The sequence below is a fragment of the Polyodon spathula genome, chromosome 13, assembly GCF_017654505.1.
Source record: "Polyodon spathula isolate WHYD16114869_AA chromosome 13, ASM1765450v1, whole genome shotgun sequence".
NCBI classification, from domain to species: Eukaryota; Metazoa; Chordata; class Actinopteri; order Acipenseriformes; family Polyodontidae; genus Polyodon; species Polyodon spathula.
In genome coordinates, this window is record NC_054546.1 from 6,288,500 (window position 1) to 6,309,307 (window position 20,808).

Below are 20,808 nucleotides of genomic sequence, written 5' to 3' on the forward strand. Positions count from 1 at the left end.
TAATGCAAACATAAAGCTAATTCAGCAGAGTTGATGCAACTGTTAAAAACAAAAAAGTAGCATTGATCCCCTTGTATATTTTGCTTTTGTAAAGGAAAACAGAATTAGCCATCAACTGCATGAAGACCCTCAAATCAAGAACAGCCGTGATCTCTGACTCGGTATGATGAATATATGGAAGATGTCAAGAATGCTGTAAATATTGTACAACCTAAAAATATTTCTCTTTTTAAAGTATTTTATTCCCCTTTCTTGCAGATATCATCCAAAACAATTTTTGATAACAACAATAAACCATCCTTAAAAAAATATATATATATATATATATATATATATATAATATATATATATATATATATATATATATATATATATTTTTTTTTTTTTTTTTTTTTTTTTTTTTTTTTAAAGTTTTTTTTTTCATATCGATTTCAAACATTAGTCTCTGGTGGGTCTTGAACAATGATTATAATATAGATATATAAAAATAGAAACACAAATTGTCTGCTTGTATAGCTCTAACAGTAGTTAACAGCTTTCAAAGCATGCACTTAATCCCTTAACAAGTAAATACATGGGAAAAGAAGGAAAACAAAACATGGATGTAATCTCAGTTCTCTATATTATCAGAGTAGCCCCAACATCGGCAGGTTGTAACGGGGGGAGTTCCGCAAGTCACGTCCTGCAAGGGTCCATTGGGAAAGGCGAGAACCAGCTCGTAGTTGCGATCAGGGGTCGATCTCGTCGGGGATGACGGTCAGAATGACGTCTTCGTTCCCTCTGCGCACCACCATGCGCAGGGTGCTGTCCTTCTTAATGGCATCACTGACATCGCTGGATGAGGTTATTAGCTTCCCGTTGATGCTGATGATCACATCGTGTTCCTTCACCCCACCGCTGCAACAAGGAATCACATGGTCAGCTCTTCTGAACCCACCTCAATCCCATCAAGCACTCCTGTCTTTCCTAGACTTCCCCGTGTTGTTAAAAGGAAACTGCTCCCAAACTCTAATAGCAAAGTGGCTGTTGTTTTTTTTTTTATTTTCTTTTCTGATAGCTGTATTTGAAATGTTATTTTATTTTATTTATTTTCTTTCTGGCTGTACAATGGGAATACTGAGGCTTAGTTGAAATTGTTTCAATCCACTTGTCCATAATTCTCTCTCTGTCTCTCGATCCTCTACCCTGTTCTTACACAAAATAAACACCGACTGGACTAGCAGAAGCCAGTTTGATCAGCTCCCACTTCCGGTAGTGTACATATGTTATGGGTCATGCATTTTCAGACAGTGCTGTGGCACTGGCATTTCTTCCTATGCAAGTTCCAAAAAACAAATAAACCAAACTTTGTGAGATATTGGAACTAACTGGAAATAAATGGACAGTACCATGGCCAAACCACTCATCTTCCCAGCTCCTCAGCTGGCCTGGGCCAAGGATATTCTCTCTGAGTGGGCCACTGTCTGAAGTGCTGTTTTAAGCCAAGTTCTCCTAGCTTCCTGTTCTAGGTCACAGGCTGGCTCTTGTTGCATTAATAGAGCTAAGGCACAGTTTAACTACAATGTCTCTTCTAGTGCTGAAATCTACTTCCGCTCAGCAAATGGGCCAGAGGTCGCCATCTAAAGAAAGAGTGGCTTGTTAATTGGGAAGCAGCAACGCTGTACTGTGAACCCCTCTGTTGTGTGAAGCGGCAGTGCTGTACTGCAAACCCCTTTGTTGTGTGAAGCGGCAGTGCTGTACTGCAAACCCCTTTGTTGTGTGAAGCGCCAGTGCTGTACTGTGAACCCCTTTGTTGTGTGAAGCGGCAGTGCTGTACTGCAAACCCCTTTGTTGTGTGAAGCGGCAGTGCTGTACTAGGAACCCCTTTGTTGTGTGAAGCGGCAGTGCTGTACTGTGAACCCCTTTGTTGTGTGAAGCGGCAGTGCTGTACTGCGAACCCCTTTGTTGTGTGAAGCGGCAGTGCTGTACTGCGAACCCCTTTGTTGTGTGAAGCGGCAGTGCTGTACTGCGAACCCCTTTGCTGTGTGAAGCGGCAGTGCTGTACTGCGAACCCCTTTGTTGTGTGAAGCGGCAGTGCTGTACTGCGAACCCCTTTGTTGTGTGAAGCGGCAGTGCTGTACTGCAAACCCCTTTGTTGTGTGAAGCTGCAGTGCTATACTGCAAACCCCTTTATTGTGTGAAGCGGCAGTGCTGTACTGCAAACCTCTTTGTTGTGTGAAGTGGCAATGATATACTGTGAACCCCTTTGCTGTGTGAAGCAGCAGTGCTGTACTGTGAACCCCTTTGTTGTTCCACTTACGCTTCAGCTGGTGTTTTCGCGATGACTTCAATCACGTACGCTCCAGAGGTGACATCTGGAAAATCCTTGTGCTGTTGCTTCAGTTCCCTGGCAAGCCTGTAAAACAGTGCAATGAGTGTGAGGGAACCCAGCAACCTGCAAGCATTCTCAAAGAGACTCTAGGAGCAATCCCCCAAGACTTTACATTGTGTATACAAATCCACTTCACTGGAAAAAAACAAGCTTACATCTCCACACCACATGAATCAAGCTGCCTTTCTAAATTCAAGACATATTTCAATAATTGTAACTTTCAGACCAAGAATTGGATTTTATGCCGCAGTGTAACTGTGCTAGCTCGTTTGCATTGGATATTCTTTTTTTTCAGCAATGCTGCTATCTTTAGTATTAAAGCATGTTGCTTCTGAGATGGGTCGTACTGCGGATACATTTTATCTACTGGACTCTCTGAAATTGTTTTAAGACTAAGAACCTCTAGCAATGCTGTGTTGAAAGGGCTCACTCACGTGGTAGTGAGGCTCATCATTCTTACTCCAATATATTTTTTTTTTGGTGCAGTCATCCCTAAGTAAAAAAAAGCAGAAAGTCAATGAGTGAATGTTAAAATCACTGGCATATACACAAACACATGTAAAACATAGTAAATACAAGTATGGTCTAGGCATTACAGTGCACAATATACTTTGCAAATATACCATTCACCACAACTAGATCACAGCCAACATGGTAGGCAATCTAGGATGTTCACATCAGGCATCAATACCTCAAGCACACAGAGAGGTCTGCACATATTTATACATGCACAGTAATGAGATGTGTTGCGTCCACTTTCATTGGCAACGCACTACTGCAAAGTTTCCCCCATATTCTTCTGCAAGGATGTTATAAGTTTATGTTGAGATCTTCTTGGTAGGTTTAGAACACTCATCTTGCAGGAAAATTAAGCAACCTTTGCACTGGTGCAAACAGAATGGAAATTGGATCCGTTGCTGTATCCAAGGCAGAGAGGAAATCCTGGAGGTACCTTTCGCCTGTCGGTCGTGGGACTCTGCGAGGAACTGTCTGATTTTATCAGAGGGAATGGCGAAGGAGATGCCAGCCGTCACCTTCAGAGTGTTGATCCCGATCACCTCGCCATCCTTCAGAAGCAAAGAAATCCAGCTCAGCTCACAGGTTTTTTGCAGGAATTGTAGGTGGAATCTGGATGAGACCAGCTACTTGTATGCATTAGTTTGACGTGATTTACCATTGTAAGCATCCCCCCTTTGCACTTCCACCCCAGCTCCTGTTTCTCTGATCCAGATAAATTTATTCAAAAGCATGTAGTGTAAAAGCAGAATGATGTATGCACTGGAACACACTGGTCTAGTTCTTGCTTTTTGTACCACCCCAGTTCATCTTACTGAAGGTTTTTGTTTTAAAATGTTAGAACATTTATGCATATTATACTTAAGCATTACCACAATGAGGGGTATCAAGTTCCCCATGTTGGCACTAAGGTTTACTATCATTCGCAAAGGCTTAACAACAACCAAACCCAAAACGTGGTGCCCAAAATCACTGACTATGTAAGTTTCTGAGAAATTCACACTTACCTCACAAATGCAGCAAGACACACACACATTATATATATATATGCCCAACGTGAGTCTGGGTGTAACAAAGCTTTCTTATGCACCATGTCTGTTGTCACTGTCGTGTTATCATAAGAATCCCAGAGAAACAAAAAGGGGAAAAAAAAAAAAAAAAAAAAAGAAGAATGCTTACCAGATTCACCAGTGGGCCTCCAGAATTCCCATACTGAAAGCAAAGGCACAACAAGTTTGTTCAGCTGCCAAAGACTGTGCAAGATAAACATCAGCACTTTCCAAACACCTTATTTAGTTCCAGTATGGATGATATCATCCTTGAGCTAGATACTGTCTTTAAGTGAATCTGTTTTTTTAAATTTTTTTACTGTACTTGAAATTCAGTTCTGCAAATTACTAGATTAAGTACTCAGTTTGTTCCCTATAGGCCTTCAGCCTTAACCAATAACCTTAACCTTTACAAATACAACTGGAATGAATCCATTTAAGGTATTGCTTTGAACTATTAATCTGGACTCAGTGGATCCTGTGTTGGAGGGTTTTAGGACACCACAGCGCCTAATAAAACCTATAAACCTGACCCTAACCCCAAACCTTAAGCAATAGAGTACGCACGTTAATGATGGCGTCGGTCTGGATGTAGTCCATGTCCGAATTACGCAGGCCCAGCTCTTTGCCTCCTCGCTGGGTGGTGCTGACGATGCCGGTGGTCACTGTGTTCTGGAGGGAGAAGGGGCTCCCGATGGCCACCACAAACTCCCCCGGCCGCAGGTCAGCTGATCGGCCCAGCAGCAGAACAGGCAGCTTAGCCTGCGGAGAGGAGCCGGCGAAAATCAAACAGCAATGAAACCACTGCAGCCACTTCCACTGATACAGAAAGAAGAGCTCATCTAAACACAGGCTCCTAAGAGACACACCAACACCAGATAAGCAAATAGAAAAAAAAACAGATGGATTTAGCATACATACAGCTGTCTCTTTATATAAAGATTGTGTGCAATTATAGTGCATTTTCCCCCTGTGTTATGACTATGTAAAAAGACCTATAAGTGAAACCTGGCTAGAAATTCTGGAATAGAAATATAAAAATATAGCACGCTTTAAGGGGTGTGTGTGTGTATGATGTCATTGTTTGATTCCTGGTAATGCTTGTTTAATCTCTGGTCATATTTTAGAAACCATTTGGAGACAGAATTATTTACAGGATTATACATAAATTATCAGGGCAAGGAAGTGCACTGAGGGAAGAGATCAGTAAATCATCAACACGGACAATGATACACATAAATTCCCAAGGAAGTGCATCTGAGGGCCAAAACTATTTTGCCAAATACTTTAGGGGATCGTCTTGAAACATAGATAACGTCAGGTTCATCGATTTTCTAAAAGGGATTTCACGGTTCATTCGTGACACATAACATCTGAATCAGAATCTGTGTAGGCGCTGGAATGGTTGTGGCCTTTCAAAAAACACGAAAGTTTTTAAAGTATTATAAAGTATTAAAAAAAAAAAAAAAAAAAAAAATATATATATATATATATATATATATATATATATATATATATATATAATATATATATATATATATATATATGTCTATTTAATATAAAGAGTCTCAAATTCTCATCCAAATTCAGTGTTTGAAATACAGTAACTTTGGGGAAAAAATGTCCATGCAAATACAGGCATCTAGTTGTTTGTAAAATTGATCTAAACAGAGATGACCAAAGTTGGCCTTTCCACTCCTGATCTCTGTTCCAAACTTGTTCTAAATTGTTTAATTGAACCAATTAAACCTCCATCCAGACGCTGAAGTTCTTCATTATAGCATTTTACCTGTAAAGGTGGAGTGGAAGGGCCCTTCACAACCATGACTGGACACCCCTGGTTTTAATCAAAGTGTCAGTTTTTAGGTCCGACTTTGTATAGACCAGTAGAATGAACCCCCATGGTCTTTATACACCCAGCCAGCTAACTGAGAAGCAAGGTAAAAGCATGGCAAAGCAAAATTCCAGCAGAGCATTCTCAGAACAGAACAGCCATTCTGGAGCATTTCCACATCAAAAAAAAAAAATACATATCTAGCAGCATCGCTGCAGGCCAGAAGCCAAACAAGAACGACGTGTTACTGTTGCTGAAAAGACTTAACTAACACTTTGAACATGCACTTAGTACTGAGCTGGGCGAATTCCTGCAGATCCTTCCCTGCCAGTAGTAATCTGACTGTCAGTAAAACCCTGTAGTCATTTTTACAACTGCAGAACTTTACCGCATTCATGGATATTAGAGGTGTAGCGGCCCGAAGGTCTACATCATTGTGTTTGGTAGCGCCGAGCACACAGGATATTCATATAGGGAGGACAAAAAAAATTACAAGATATACAGTGATACAACTAATTTCATTTTCAGTAACAATGATGAAGGCGTTCATATTGGAATTTATATTATGCTTAAAAGGTGCATGGTACAGTGCATTTGTAACATTCTAAAAAACGTTCAGTGCCTGCAATGCATTGACATTTTAGTGCCACTGCCACTGAATATAATTGGAAAAGAGCTACGCTACTTTGAGACTAACAAAGTACTACACAGGACTCCTTGGCACTAGTTTACCCTTTGACTGCCACACAATCCATGTTCCTGCTGTGCTAGTACAAATGGCACTTTCACGTTGTTCTATTTAAATGGTTGTTCACAAACATTTTACGAACACGAACATTAAATTGCTCATATAATCTAAGAGAAAACACTCCAGTGCATTGATAACTTATAGATTTGTACGTGAAATCACATCTTTGCAGCAAAAGGAGAGTTTTAAAAGAGAATGCCACATGCCAGACAGAGGCAGTGGGTTTTTTCAAAGAGACCATACTATTTTTTTTTTTTTTGTAAGTTGCACATTGTTACAGCCTTTATGTTTAACCTTTAAGTTATCAGCGCATTAGGAAAGACTGTAAAACTTCTCGTCACTAAAAAATTTTAGCAAAACTCTCATCCCACGAGTCAGTGAGTCACGTTAGTTAGAATCTAAGTGCCAGAACTACAGCTGCTGAACGGATGGGAATTGTTTTCCCTATCTGGAGGTCTTTAAACCTATGACTAATGAAGCGGAATCCGTTTTTTGTGCTGAGCTGGCAAGCCTGAAATTCAGACAATAACAATCGTGAAACCACAAGGTTGCACCCAATCATGTCAAAAGTGTTTATAATCATGGGTCAATGTATGGGATCTGCATCCTCTGGTAAAATAATATTTGGACCAACCCTGTGAGTCACTCTCTCAGTTATTCAATGTAACGTGAGAGTTCCAAGACTCCAGGCTTAGCAGAGTGGTAAGGACCAATGCACTTGCAATCTGTCGGCTACTTCACTTAACGATCACGTGTCTTGCAGTAGCAGCCTGCTGCGATTAGAAATTTAATCGGATATCTGCCCTGAAATTTTATCAATTTGTTTCTTGCCATTTTATGGCAACACATGAATGCGATTATGACTGGAATTCATACAGTATGCGTAATTCTACATGGCCACATCACAATGCTCCCAGGCTCTTATTCCTGAAATCTTCACTTTTTCCCCCCTCTTATACACCCTACCATCTCACTGGAAAGTGTTTTTGAGTATCACCACTGGTAAAAGGTAGTTACAATTTAAAATTAGCCAAAAAGACAAAATGGATCATTTTTATAAGTGCATCTAAGGGGAATGTTTTTAAAGAACCAGAGCCGTGCTGGACTGGCTGCGAGTTCAACATTCACATGCCTGGGGGATGCGGGGCTCAGGATATTACATTCACATCCCACTCAATATACAAACACCTATTGTACAGGGCTTTCTGCCTCATTCTGATATAACTGAATACGAATGTTTTGCATTCCAGACTGTCATATCTGCAGATAGACTATCGGTTTAATCTCAATGTAACAGCATCACTTCTTTGTCAGCAGCTGCTGCACTACAGTAAATCACAGATTTCACATTCTATTGCACATGAAAAACTTCTCTGGGTTCCTCTTGCATTTTTCTGCTGAGAGCCAGTCTGCCATCTTATCAGGAGCGTGGGTGTCATCCTTAGACCACCTGACCAAACCAGTTAACTGCCCAGGCACAAAGTTAGGAACTCCATCTATCTTTGTTAGAAACAATTGTTCAATAGCATTTCTGTAGCTGTCAAGCAACAGTAGGGCAACTTCAGTTCATAATAAGGTAAATTAGATATCCCCCCAGTTTTCTACCCAATTTAAAATGGTTCAGTTCTTCCTGTCTCTGTCCGGCCTTGTCATAGGGTCAACTGTGATAATGCAGATAGTACCCTTTAGCCCACAGCGACACACTCTCCACATGACACTGTCTTTACTGTGCGAGCCATGGGTGACTCTACAGTACATTTGATCATTTTTAACAAACTTTATCTTACCAGAACAGAACCAGTTCCAACACTACTTGAGGAAATCACTTTTCAAACAAACATACCCCAATATATAAATTTCAACAGCTCATATTTTTAGGTGCCATCCAATTAACATTATGTTAATTGGATGGCACCTAAATTTGATTCAGATTTCAATATCTCAGCCAATCAGAAGTCAGTAAAATAAAAAAGCAGGTCTGCTCGTAGAATCCCTTATAAAAGTGGTATGTTTGCACAGTATGTTTTGCAATGTTCCTATGTGTTTCCCATGGTTATGGCATGTATTTACCATAGCTTACCTTGGTTTGCCATGTTTATTAATATGGTTTGCCATACCTGCCTGTTCTTCCCAATATTTTTCCATATTGGGTTTTATTACACTGTGCTGTGCTTCTCTGTGGTAAACTATTGATAAACCAATGCACAGTGGGATGTGCTTGGACTAGTAAAATAGAATCCCCCCTATTCAGGTACCAGACTCAAACAGATTCATGGTATCTGGGGTGAGTTTACTTGAGATCATACAGCTGGCACAGCACAGCAGCAAAACAGGAAAGTCAAGGCACAGACTCCAGTTGACTGTGTATAGCTGTATGGTACATGGGATTCTATGTGCCTCTTTTAAAAGAGGCTGACACCAAGTAACAAGACAGAAAGAAAAGGCTTTGGCATGCACCTCAATTGCTGGGTATTGTAGTTTATTACAAACTAAAGTGGAATTCTTGTCAAAATGACTTTCTCATTATAAAGAACCACGGTTATAGAACCCTAACCAAGCATTTTAGTACTGCCCATTTTTCAAAAAAAAAAAAAAGATTTAAATATTATGCTTTTAGTTAAAACCTTGCATTGTAAATACATACTACCTAGTACATCCTGCTATTGATGTGAAACGGGGCATCTGGAACTTCTTTTATCAGTTTGTATCAAATGGACATGATGTCATAATAAAAAAAGCTATGCTGTTTAATTACTCTTATTTAACTCAACTTATTTATATATATATATATACACACACACACACACACACACACACACACACACACACACACACACACACACACACACACACACACACACACACACACACACACACACACACACACACACACACACACACACACACACACACACACACACACACACACACACACACACACACACACACACACACACACACACACACTGGAGTATAGGGGACAATGTATAATACAAGCTAATTTCACCTACTCAAGGTCAGAAGAGCCAGTACGCGAATACCAGCCTACATTTAGGCAGCACCTTACAAAATTCTATATTAAGAAGACTCCCATGTTGATGTGATGAAGCCAGCTGAAATGTCTTTGTATCAGATGGCTTACATAAGATTAGCCATACAGTTTCATTATAAATTTATACCTATTCGACTACATGATATAAAAAATGTAGTACTGGCTTGGTGTAACCCAAAGCAGAAACCTATTCTGATTATGAATTACACAAGGCAAGATTCAGTATGGAGCAATGAAAGACAATACAACAGAGCGGTGTCTGTGTGCCTCCGAGTTCATGCTGCACTTGACCCACACTGCAGCTTGGCAGCCCTTGAGATTCTACATCATATTATGTCCTCGTAATATTAGAGCTTTAAATGTGCAATGATAAAATGTAATTTTATCTGAAATTTTACAACTCCACAATCTCTCCTTATATTATCAACTGTCTAATTCAAAACAAAAACTCCCTCATGCAATAGACCTAATGCTGGCGTTCTGCTCCCACAGTTCCCATTCTAGCAGACGTGGCCGACAGCTTATATTTGGATACAAAACACTGACGCTGTGCTGGAAAGCATGACGCTGTGCTGGAAAGTCTGGAACCTTGTCGATCCGAGGCTAGCTAAGTCGGGGAATGTGTTTGGCATCATTCCTTGCTTGATTTATGACACAGGATATGTGAAAACAATTATGATAATGTTGAAAAGGATATTGCAGTGATGTGAGCAAAATACACAGGAGAATGCATTTGTTGAATACTCTACAGTAACCCTTTACAGGTGTCAGAAGAATGAAAAGGGGGTCTGAACATGTAGAACAGCATGCCATGACATACCCAGACAAGCAATTTCCAAGATATACTTCAATAAGTAAATAGGTGGCTTACATTCATGCTATGGGACAAGTTTTCAAAGCTTAAGTAAATCTCCAAATACAAACAGAAGAGCATAATATTACATTTATTTAAAATGCCACAGCAAAGCAGATTCATTCTACTGAAATTAATTTAAAAAATTAGTACATTTTGATAAGCAGGCCCCAAGCATATTAACATCTTATGGCACATGTCCATAGATCAGTTAATTACTGGTCTTTGCTTCCCCAAACTGTATCACAAGATATCATTATATTCTGGTGAGAATTTCCTCAAGATACAGCCCTAAAAAACTCAGCCAGCAAAGTGTCAGTAAAGGGAAACAGGAACGTATCATGACCTACATTCACAGTACCGTCACGCTAAACGACATGACATTCACAAATAATGTACGGAAAAGCTATTTTCGATATAGCTCAGGCTAATTTGCAATTAGGTATGCATAAATCATTCAACTGTTGTGAAAGGGAACACAAAAATATAACTTGGCCACCTGTGCTTTCCTGTTCATCGGTTTCGTTTTTATTTGAAAACAACAGTGTTACCATATGTTGAAAACTTCCACGGACAGAAGTTTAAAAAAAAAAATATATCATAAAATATAAATCTTTGAGACAGATTTGTTTTATCTAGCTTTACTACACATCAGGACCTGCAGATTCAGAAATTTGGCTAGAAACCAACATAACCACAAAATGTTTCTAGCCATGTTTCTGTAGCTCAGGGGAGAGTGAAGCACATCCAAGCAAACTTCACTTCCCAGTATAGTACTTTACAACCTGGTGAAATGAGTCTTTTCCCAGAGGCAGTTATTCCGTATGAACAAGCTGAGGTTATTATCCCTTACAATTGTGATTTGTCATTTGATGTGTCATTTATTTAAAGGGGGGTTGACTGCACATATATGCACTAGCTGGCCAAAAAAATTTGTCAATCACCGTCGTATCCCAGAATTCAAAGCTTCTGCTGCATTGTTCAGTGTTGAAGGTGTCACATGATCACAAAACTTTGCTCGTGCTATTCTCCAGTACTATTTTGTAACCTAAGCAAAAATAGTACAGAAGAATCGCATGAATAAACTCTCTGAGTTAAGAATAAGATTAAAAAGCCACTGAGCTCCTTGTTCTTTTATGTTTCCACACAATATCCCTGTTACTTTTCTGTGGCCTGCAGTATTCTAATGGCTTGTTTGATCAGAAATTACAGGAAGTAAATACAAGGACAAACAAAAAAAAAAAAACATGTTTTAAAGCCTTTTTGTAAGATTGTTTGGTAACCACTGCCTCAATCAAAACTGCCAAACCACAAGGCTCCACCACGAGAAGCAGCCTTGCAGAATGGAAATGACTCATGGAAATGGAAAAAAACAAGCACGCCAATTAGGGAGTTTCTCTCCAGAGGTTCAATATCCATTACAAAAAAAGAGAGTTATTTCCACCAGGAGCTGATTATATCACAACAAGCCACACGGTTATCCAGACTTCATTTTTTATTTAACCCAATTGAGCCAATTTCAATGGCATTCTGTTTGGTTTTAGTATTTCTAAATCTAGCACTACTGTGTGTTTAACACGGTTTAACTGGGCTATGCAACTTTCATTGGTTGGTTTTGGGTCTGGTTTTCTGCAAAATAAAAATTAAAAAATTGGACTTTCTCCCATCGACTCTAGACCAGCTAAAGATTTACCACCTTGAACAGAAAGTAGTTTTGTCCACAGTTCTACTTTGTTCTATCTGCAATTCCTATCCTATTACTGTACAGAGCAGACTTGTCTGTACATGTTTTATTCTACAACTGTACTCATGTGTTGCTTGCCAATCTGAGTCAGACCTAACCGACAATAGCTCATTCATTTAACCCATGCTTTTATTTTTGATTACACTGCATGTTGCTTTACTTACCAATTCTAGCTACTGGGTTCATTCTCCAGCAAGAGCTGCCGTGGATTAGAGATGCACTGTAGAACAGGGGGATGTTGTAGCTAAATCGCATGAGGGTTATCATGTATTGTTTGTATTGCAATAGCATTTTAGGCTAACATATATCCACGAAACAAGCAGGCATGCTGTAATTACACTTAAAAGAGAACTTTCTGTTAAATGAGAAGTCAAGTCGACTGTGTTGTGTTCACCCTGATTAGCTACTAAACCAGATCCAATAAAGTGAAACACTCAACACTGTTCACAGAGCTTTAACTCCTTGGCTATTTAAAAGAATTTCCTACGGTTTTCACAACTGTCTAGGCCAGTTTCATTATATATCACACTTTATTTTATTCATAAAAAAAAAATAAAAAATAAACATTTGGAAAAAAAACATTCTTTAAATAATTCATCATTTAAAGATTTGTGAGTAGGAAACATCAGTGCTGTTCCCAAAGCAAAACTGCAAATGGAAAAGGCCAAAATTTCCCTGTACCTTTTCCAGCAGAGTAGGAAATGAAAATGTATTCTTTCTGTAAATGTGAGTAGAAGTTTTCAAATCTACATAAAACAAAAACAGCTGAAAAGCCAGGTTTTGAAGAGTAAACATTAAGAAGAAAAAAAGGTATTGCTGGCTAATGTGGGGAAAATCCACATTAAATTAGAATGTTTCTCTGTGGTACCACAATAACACTGCCAGTCTGCGAGCTGACACAAGCCGTGACATCCTTCACGACACACATTAAAAGCAAGGAGTGGTTTAGCTGAGGGCAATATGGCACAGTTACCTAACAAATGTCTCTCAACAGCTCTTAAATATCTGTGTCAGACGAGGTCAATGCTGTATTCCAGTGTAATCACCCTACCACCTCACATGAACCTCCGAGTCCAGTGCTGCAGTAAATGCTCCTTGGCTTTGTTTTATTCTGCTGAGCCCAGTTCCAGGGAAAACAAAGGAATTATCCACCTCTATTTCTCAATCCTAGCATGAGAACTCTCTCCCTCTTTCTTTATCACAGATTTTGTTTCCATTTTAACTAAGGGGACCAAATATATCTTCCCACCACAACACTATGCATTCAATTCCTGAGCTTGTACAGCTGATAAGTACTTAGTGTTTACACAACGCTGCACATAAAAGCCGCAACCTGAAATTGCCCCTCAGAGACCTTGAGAACCACAGTAGGGATCCAATATTTCAAAGCGCTAAGAGGAGGAGGGATGGAGAGGTCATGGCTCTCAGTGTGGGAAATTGAAAAGAATGAGTTTATTGGAAAAATGCCTGGCCATGTCTGCTGCTTCTGCAGTCTTGCATCCCCCCCCCCACCCACCCAATATTAGCTGTGACTGAAACAGCTATTAAAAGGCTTGAGCAATGCCAAGGAAACACTGGCTTGATACTGAGTGAGAGGGATTCCTATCAAGAGGGAAGATTCATGCAGTTCAGATGTGGTTTGATTGCTCAGTCCCACTGCCGTCCACCTAAAACAAGAACTTTAAATCAAGTCTTTCTTACCCTTTTTCACTACTTTTTAAAATAGCCCTCTATAGACAGAGTCCAGCTTACCGCAGTATCTATTTTAATTAGTGCAATGTCCGCCTTCTCGTCCACGTCCGTGATTTTGGCATCGTAAGTGGCCCCATTCTTCAGCTCCACCTTCACTCTGTGCTTATTGGCCACCACGTGAGCATTTGTAACAATCAGCCCATCCTCTGAGACTACAAAACCAGAGCCACTCGCCACGGCAACCTCCCGCTTCGAAAACGTCAACCTGAGAGACGGAGAAAGAGAGACTCGAATCCAATGAGGTGTAGCATTCAATATGTGCCTCCATTGTCACTGCTGTATTTTGTTTTTTTGTGGTGGTGGGGGGACTGTACAACACTAAAGTTAAGCTTGTGATGAAAATGCTTTGATTGGAAAGGAATACTGTGGTATACTATATGGAATACAGTAGTAATATATACTGTTTTTTTTTTTTTTTTGGACTACCTTAAAGTAGTACAGAATGTTCACAGGGGATACAGTGATAGACTAGAGGATATCGACTGACACACACGTACTTGCGGTACAGTTCAATGTGAACCACAGCGGGCGCAATTTTCTCCACCACATCGGCAATGAAGTTGTATCTGTGCCGGAGGCTGTCTGGGTTTGCTTGACCTGCTGAAGACAAAAATAATTACCACAATGTTCCAAAAAGCATAAGAGGGTAATTGCAAATTTCACACAGGAGTCTTCTCGTGACGTGAATTCGCGCACCAAGAGGATTTAAAACATGATTTAAAACATGATTTACTGTGTCCCTCAATAATCTTCAGTTTTCCACAAAAAACTGAAATATACACACACACACACACACACACACACACACACACACACACACACACACATAGATACAGCAGCAATAGACCTATTCTCTGTGTCTAGAAATCAAGGGTTAGAAAAGTTTGGCCTATGATATAATAGACCTTTTCTAACTATTGAAATCCAGCACTTGTTTTCAACTTGCATAAACCTTCAATTCGTAACAGATGTCAACCAAAACTTTTGCAATCACATATTTTATTTTATTTTTTTAAACCACTAAATCCAACATAGTCAAGTGTATCCAAACCAATCTATTAATTCAGAGGGGTCTGGCCCACAATCATTTCCGACGTTGCCTCTTATAAAACACGTTTTGAACTGTGTGAGGGGGTGATATAACAGAGTGACGGCAGGAAGCTCATGGAGTCAGCTTGGTGTTGACTCCAGCTGTTGACTTTCATCTCCCTGCCCAACGGCAATCAGCAACAGATTGTGGAACCCTGGGCCAAGCTTGGACCGAATCAATGCATTTATAATCGTCAAAGGATACTCTGCCAGTGACTTGCACAACAATGATTTGGTTTGGTTAAATGTTTATACAGCCGAGTCTCACTGATCCAAACTGACCCCTTGTGCATGTGCTTTACCATGCTTTCACAATGCAGTTACTCTTCTTTTGCTATGGAAAAGTTCTGTTCTGCAAATGAAAATCATGGGGGGCGCTAACTGCAATTCAGCAAGTAAGGAACGCTACTTTATCACTTTAGAAATTTTCCAATTCACCTATGCAACTATAAGCCAAGGAAAGTCATTGCTCATCCTTATGGGATCAACAGCATCAAATCAACAGTACAAAGATCACTCTTGAAATCGGGACTTAAAGGATGTGCTGCAGTAAGAATACCTCTGTTAAAAAAGGGGAACAAGACTAAAAGGCTAGAATATGTACAAGAAAACAGAAATTAGACTATGGAACAAAGGTCAAAGGTGCTTTGGACTGTTGATGGATGGACAACAACACCTGTGTCTTCTGCCGGTTCTTCTGTCAATTCAACGCTTGTCGTCTTTCTGTTCCTTAAGGATATTATCTTCAAGTATTGCTCATCCTTGTTAGACAGCTTTTTGGGTCTTTTAGTCCTAGGTTTGTCAATTACAGATGATGTATATTGCTGTTGGAGAGTGCTTTTCAACGTCATCCCAAGTCAGTTTTGTAACTCTGACTGGGCATGATACAGTTACTGTAGACTCTGGGGATTGTTTATCATGTCCCAAACAAAAACATCGGCTGTGCATGACTGGAAGAAAAATAAAGATTAAAAAAAACACAACAAAAAAAACCACACAGATTTCAAAATATGGTTATAAACCAAACAAACAAGACTAGAACAGAAAAAAGTTCAAAGTAGGTTTTGAAAAAATAATAAAAAAATAAAAAGAATAAATAAATAAATGGACAAATAACTATAGTTTTAGTCTGAGAGGCTTCCTGGGGTAACTGCTGCTTGTTTTGGTGGCCCCTGTAACCCTCACCATGAGTACTGGGGTTCATGCAGGAGTGCGGGGGTCAGACAAGACTGAAGCCATTAATGTCCGCTGTCACGTTTTATAGAGCAGTCATATACTTCTCCTGGTGCCTGACTTTGCCTCTTCATTGTTTTCATACATATTTCAAGCTGTGCTCATACCAAGTTTCTGTAGCCATTCCAACATCAATATACTGAACAGGTACTTTATATCAAGGGTCCTGACATGAGAACACAAACAGAACATATTTCCTGTACTATACGATACACCGCAGTCCTAACACAGCTACCAAGAATGAAATGAATGCACAAAAAATAACACTCCAAAAATACAAACAGGCATGCGACTAATTATGTAAGGTAAAATGAAGAAACAAATTAAACTGAAGCTTTGGAAGTTATGGCAGAGAATTAGTGAACATATAAAATTAAATAATAAAAAAGCCCCAATGACTGCTGCTTGTGGCTTTTCCTTCCTCAATGTATTTTCTTCAGAAGGCAAGACCTGGCCTCTCTATTATTACCCCCCTGCCTGCATCAGTCTCAGGTGAGATTCTCTCCCCTAGCTGCCTCAGCAGCAGCAGCAGCAATAGTGCATATGGGATGCACAGCAAACACCTTCACTGCAAAGTACATGTTTACCAATAAATTTAAATGGGGAAAAAATACATAGTTTTGAGTCTTTGAGCTGAAGCCTATATTTGCAGTTGGGGCTGGGTATATCCTGAAGCTACAAAAACATGCTGACCTACAAAAAAAAAAAAAAAAAAAAAAAAAAAACTGCTGCAGAAAAGCTGCATCCACTGCTCTCATGCCATCATAGCCTTGAAGAGCATGTGCTGTGGTTGCTTGACATGACAGGAAGCTGCTGACAATGGCTGGCTACTTCTTGTACGACTTTAAAACCAACGGCATCAGGGTCTTTCTTATTATTATTAAGGAGTCATCTTTTTCGTTGATACTACAATAATTGATGCTTTAATTGCTTATAATTTACAGGGCAGTAAAATCTAATTAAAACCACTTGTTTTATTGGTGCATTGCACAAAGCTGGAACCGAACTGCTAAATGTGATGGATGTATCCAACAGCTGCGTTTCTAGTTAAGAATGTAAGTCTGGCACAAGTGCAACTATAAGAACCGCAGCCATTAAGGAACACAATGAGCAGGGACACAAAATGGTTTATGTATTGATGTATTCGAAATGATGCACATGGAGAGGGCTTTAAATCAGTAGGGCAATAATATTCTAATATAAGTGTGCTTGATTGCAATGGATTACAGTATTCTCCAGAACACAACTGGGTCTATTTTAATGATCTTTCACAGGCTCCTTAAAGGAAGACCCAAAAAGTATAGATACTGCTTGTAGGCCACTAAGAACCCTAATTTATGGGATCTTACAAGCATCTAAGCTTAGCAAATCAGCTCTAATGCACTTAATAAGTTGTGTTATAAACTCTGGCTTTGTGCACCACATTCATTTGCATCCATTCCAAGAGCTATTAATAAATCCTCCTGGCAAAATCTGTACCACAGGGCTGAAGAAACAACAACTCGTATTTCCTTAATGAGCTCTGACTGCCCTCCTGCTGCTAAACTGGGCACAGATCAACTCAATGATCTTTTATACAGAGGACAGAATTATGAAGTTCTTCCTTACAAACTAGCAAAGCGCCCTTCGACTGAGTTGGAGTCGCTAGTATCAGAAGTCTTTGGTACTCAAAGGGGAGGCCTACAACCTTGGAGGAGCCTGACCTTGTGATCTCAGAAGCTAATCAGGTTGTGGGTCTGGGTGGTGCCTGGATAAGGGGCCTCAAAGGAAAACCATGTACTGTAGCAGTGTATGAAGTGTTTTTTCATGGCTCAGTAGCCGACTCCCAGTTTACTAAGGTAAGTTTTAATGCTGCAGATTGTTAAATTCCAAACACATACAAATAGGTTACTGCCACCCTTAACCCAACCCAAACCTCAACTCTATCCTCAACTCAACATCCAACCCCAACCATATCTCTAAACCCAGAAAGCCACCGAGCTTGAGCACACACTAATACTTTTGCAGTTTCCATGCTATACCTATGTCTATATAATGAATTAAGTGTACACTAACAATCTAACAATATTTTTTGTTTTTGTTTTGTTCTTTACCATAGTTCCCAGTGATCTGTCATGTTTATCTGTGAGTTATCAGATTTCAATGTGCTATATCTCCCCTTTGGTCACTCTGTGAATAACTTTCCAAGTTTCCTATCAATTTCACAATGCATACACCAGTATGTTTTTTCAAAGTTTCAGCATGGCAACTTCTCAAACTCAACAGAGTTCACACAAACTGGTTTACTGTCTTGGAATGTACTCCATCATTCTGCCTTTTTATTTAATTTCATCAGCAGGGATTGATTGTCAGAATCCCATTCCATAGCACTTAAACCCAATCCAGGTTTTACCATGTGCTGAATTAGCCAACATGTATAGCTAACATGCTCAGGACTGTCTTGCTGAGCTCGCACAGTGTAACCTGGATTACATTAAACTGCAGTGCAATGGAAGTCTCTTTTCCATCCCTGCTACATTGTGGAAAATAGGTTCTAAGGGTGAGATGAGCTCAAACAAAGCAGACTGTCAACAAAGTTTCCTTACAAGTTTCTTTACAATTTAACAATGTACAGAAAGATAAACTATGGAAGACTAAAGTAAAGTGCAACAAATTATTTGTAAACGTGCACATGACAGTGGGGTACTGCAGACATACACTACTTAACCTAGAATCACTGCAAAAACTCAGACACTGCCATCTGTCAAATCTCAACGCAGGCTGGCGAGTCTGGCAAGTTTCACACCACATAAACGCCAAGAAATTAGTCAGCCAGACCACTCACAGCATGCAGCACACAGCAAAACAGTCTGAGGCTGCAAATTCACTAAGTTGGCAAATGGACCTAGTGTTTGTTTTGGAGAGAAAAAACAAGAAGGCTTTTTCATCCTTAAAATTGATACTGTTTTAGCACAAAGGAGTTATTATACTTAAGGACCTGTTATTTGTATCTGTTTAAGTACTGCGTAATTATGTACAACGACACTAAGCCTACATATCATTTAGTGTAATGTTGTATACGCTGACGAACAATAGGGTTTTATTTTCTTTGCTGATAACTTGACTCAGTAATAATATACTCGGTGGTGTTATCTGCCTGGAACACACTTAAAACTGCAGTCTGACAGTACTTAAGGTAATGTTTATATTTAGTACAATTAATCAGTGCAACATTTTTGGGACTGGTGAATGATACAGCATGCTAAGTGTTCTACAGAAAACCGAACATGAAGAATATTTTTCAATTACCTTGTCCGCACGCTCCTCTCTGAATGAAGATCACAGGCGGCTGTTTAAGTTTCTCCGCACGCTGGCTGACACTTTTCAGTTCACAGATATTTCGGTAGGTCAAGCCGTCGCTCCCGCAAACTGTTTCAGAGCTTTCGCAGACGCACACCCCAGCTTTGCCCCTTCGTCTCACCGTCAGGGAGTGAGCTACGCCGTCTGAAACAGAGCACTCCAGTCCTTCTCCGCAGACCGGTTCCCCTAGCCTCCCTGAGCCGCCGCAGGACTCTCCCTCTCCGACTGCACAGACCGGGCAGCAGTCGCATTGGTCAAGTGTGTCCCCAGCGAGGCATTCTGTTGGAATCAGAGGACACTGGGACTTGTCGCATCGGTCGGAACAACCAACGACATATCGCTTAGAGATCCTGGCTTCTGCAACTAGCAATGGTACAAATAGCAAACCGGAGCAGAAAACGTGACAAAACATGATTACAGCTTATTTAAATAATAATTATAAATAGAAGGGAAAAAAGCGATGCAGAATTCAATTAAAAAAAAAAAAAATACAAATTCGACCTCCAAAAAAGTTTTTTTTTTTAAATTAATTATTATAAATGAACTTTGCATGGGTATGAGGTATTCAGTGAATACAACTTTAGTCAGAACGAAATACAAAAACGTAACTTAGTGAAAAAAAAGGATACTATATATCAACCGGTTCAAGTTCAAGGATCTGGTATGGTTAGTTACAGTACAGCTGTGTAAACCATTGTATTCAACCTCTCTTACGAAGCTCTGTCTTGTGCACGTTGTTCGTGTTTTTCTTTGCAAAGCTTTATAGAGAGGCTCAGTCATTCCATCTGACGTGACCCGCTTTGGAGACAATATACAAGGCCAACGATTGGTGGTTTGACCGTGACGTTCAATTTGGGAAGATTATTGAAACGACAAACACCAGCCCTCATGCATTATACAAACTTTTAGCAGCAGAGTACAGCTCTACCGTATTCCAATAATTCGTTTTCAGAACTCTGTTGACAAAAAAAAGTTAAGAAGTGGTACATCGTCAGAATGGGGTATGCGTACCAAAACGTGATCCATGTAATGTCAGAAAGCGATACATTGTCATATTGAAGGTGGCACGGTTTCGGGAGGTGCAATCAATTGTGATCTGATGGGTGTTTTTTTATTGTCAAATACATGTACATTTACAATTAATTATACTTTTTTTTTTTTTTTTTGGAAAATTAAAACACGAAACAGACAATCAATTTCTCTTTAAAAAAATCACGGCAAACAAGAC

General features: G+C 39.7%; 1 protein-coding gene across 2 annotated transcripts; it reads right to left on the bottom strand.

Moving 5' to 3' along the window:
- Positions 1 to 471: 471 nt before the first annotated feature.
- On the bottom strand, positions 472 to 20,323 carry htra1b (HtrA serine peptidase 1b). 2 transcript variants are annotated; one of them, XM_041268257.1, is made up of 9 exons: positions 19,530 to 20,323; positions 14,417 to 14,516; positions 13,920 to 14,124; positions 4,504 to 4,698; positions 4,067 to 4,099; positions 3,324 to 3,438; positions 2,806 to 2,863; positions 2,300 to 2,395; positions 472 to 897 (listed from the first exon to the last, which is right to left on the bottom strand). In XM_041268257.1, the coding sequence occupies exons 1-9, from the start codon at positions 19,990 to 19,992 to the stop codon at positions 729 to 731; spliced, it is 1,434 nt and encodes a 477-aa protein (XP_041124191.1). In that variant the 5' UTR covers positions 19,993 to 20,323; the 3' UTR covers positions 472 to 728. The 2 variants fall into 2 exon arrangements, with proteins under 2 accessions (XP_041124191.1, XP_041124190.1); XM_041268256.1 differs by having other exon boundaries at positions 14,417 to 14,519.
- Positions 20,324 to 20,808: the final 485 nt, after the last annotated feature.

Bases quoted from the DNA above. Each gene is read 5' to 3' on its own strand.
- htra1b (XM_041268256.1), bottom strand. From the start codon at position 19,992: ATGTTTTGTCACGTTTTCTGCTCCGGTTTGCTATTTGTACCATTGCTA. The intron at 3,439-4,066 runs GTAAGCATTCTT...TTGCTTCTGAAG, and splicing joins GAGGCCCACTGGTGAATCTG to GATGGCGAGGTGATCGGGAT. The intron at 898-2,299 runs GTAAGTGGAACA...TCCTTGTTGCAG, and splicing joins GCGAAAACACCAGCTGAAGC to CGGTGGGGTGAAGGAACACG.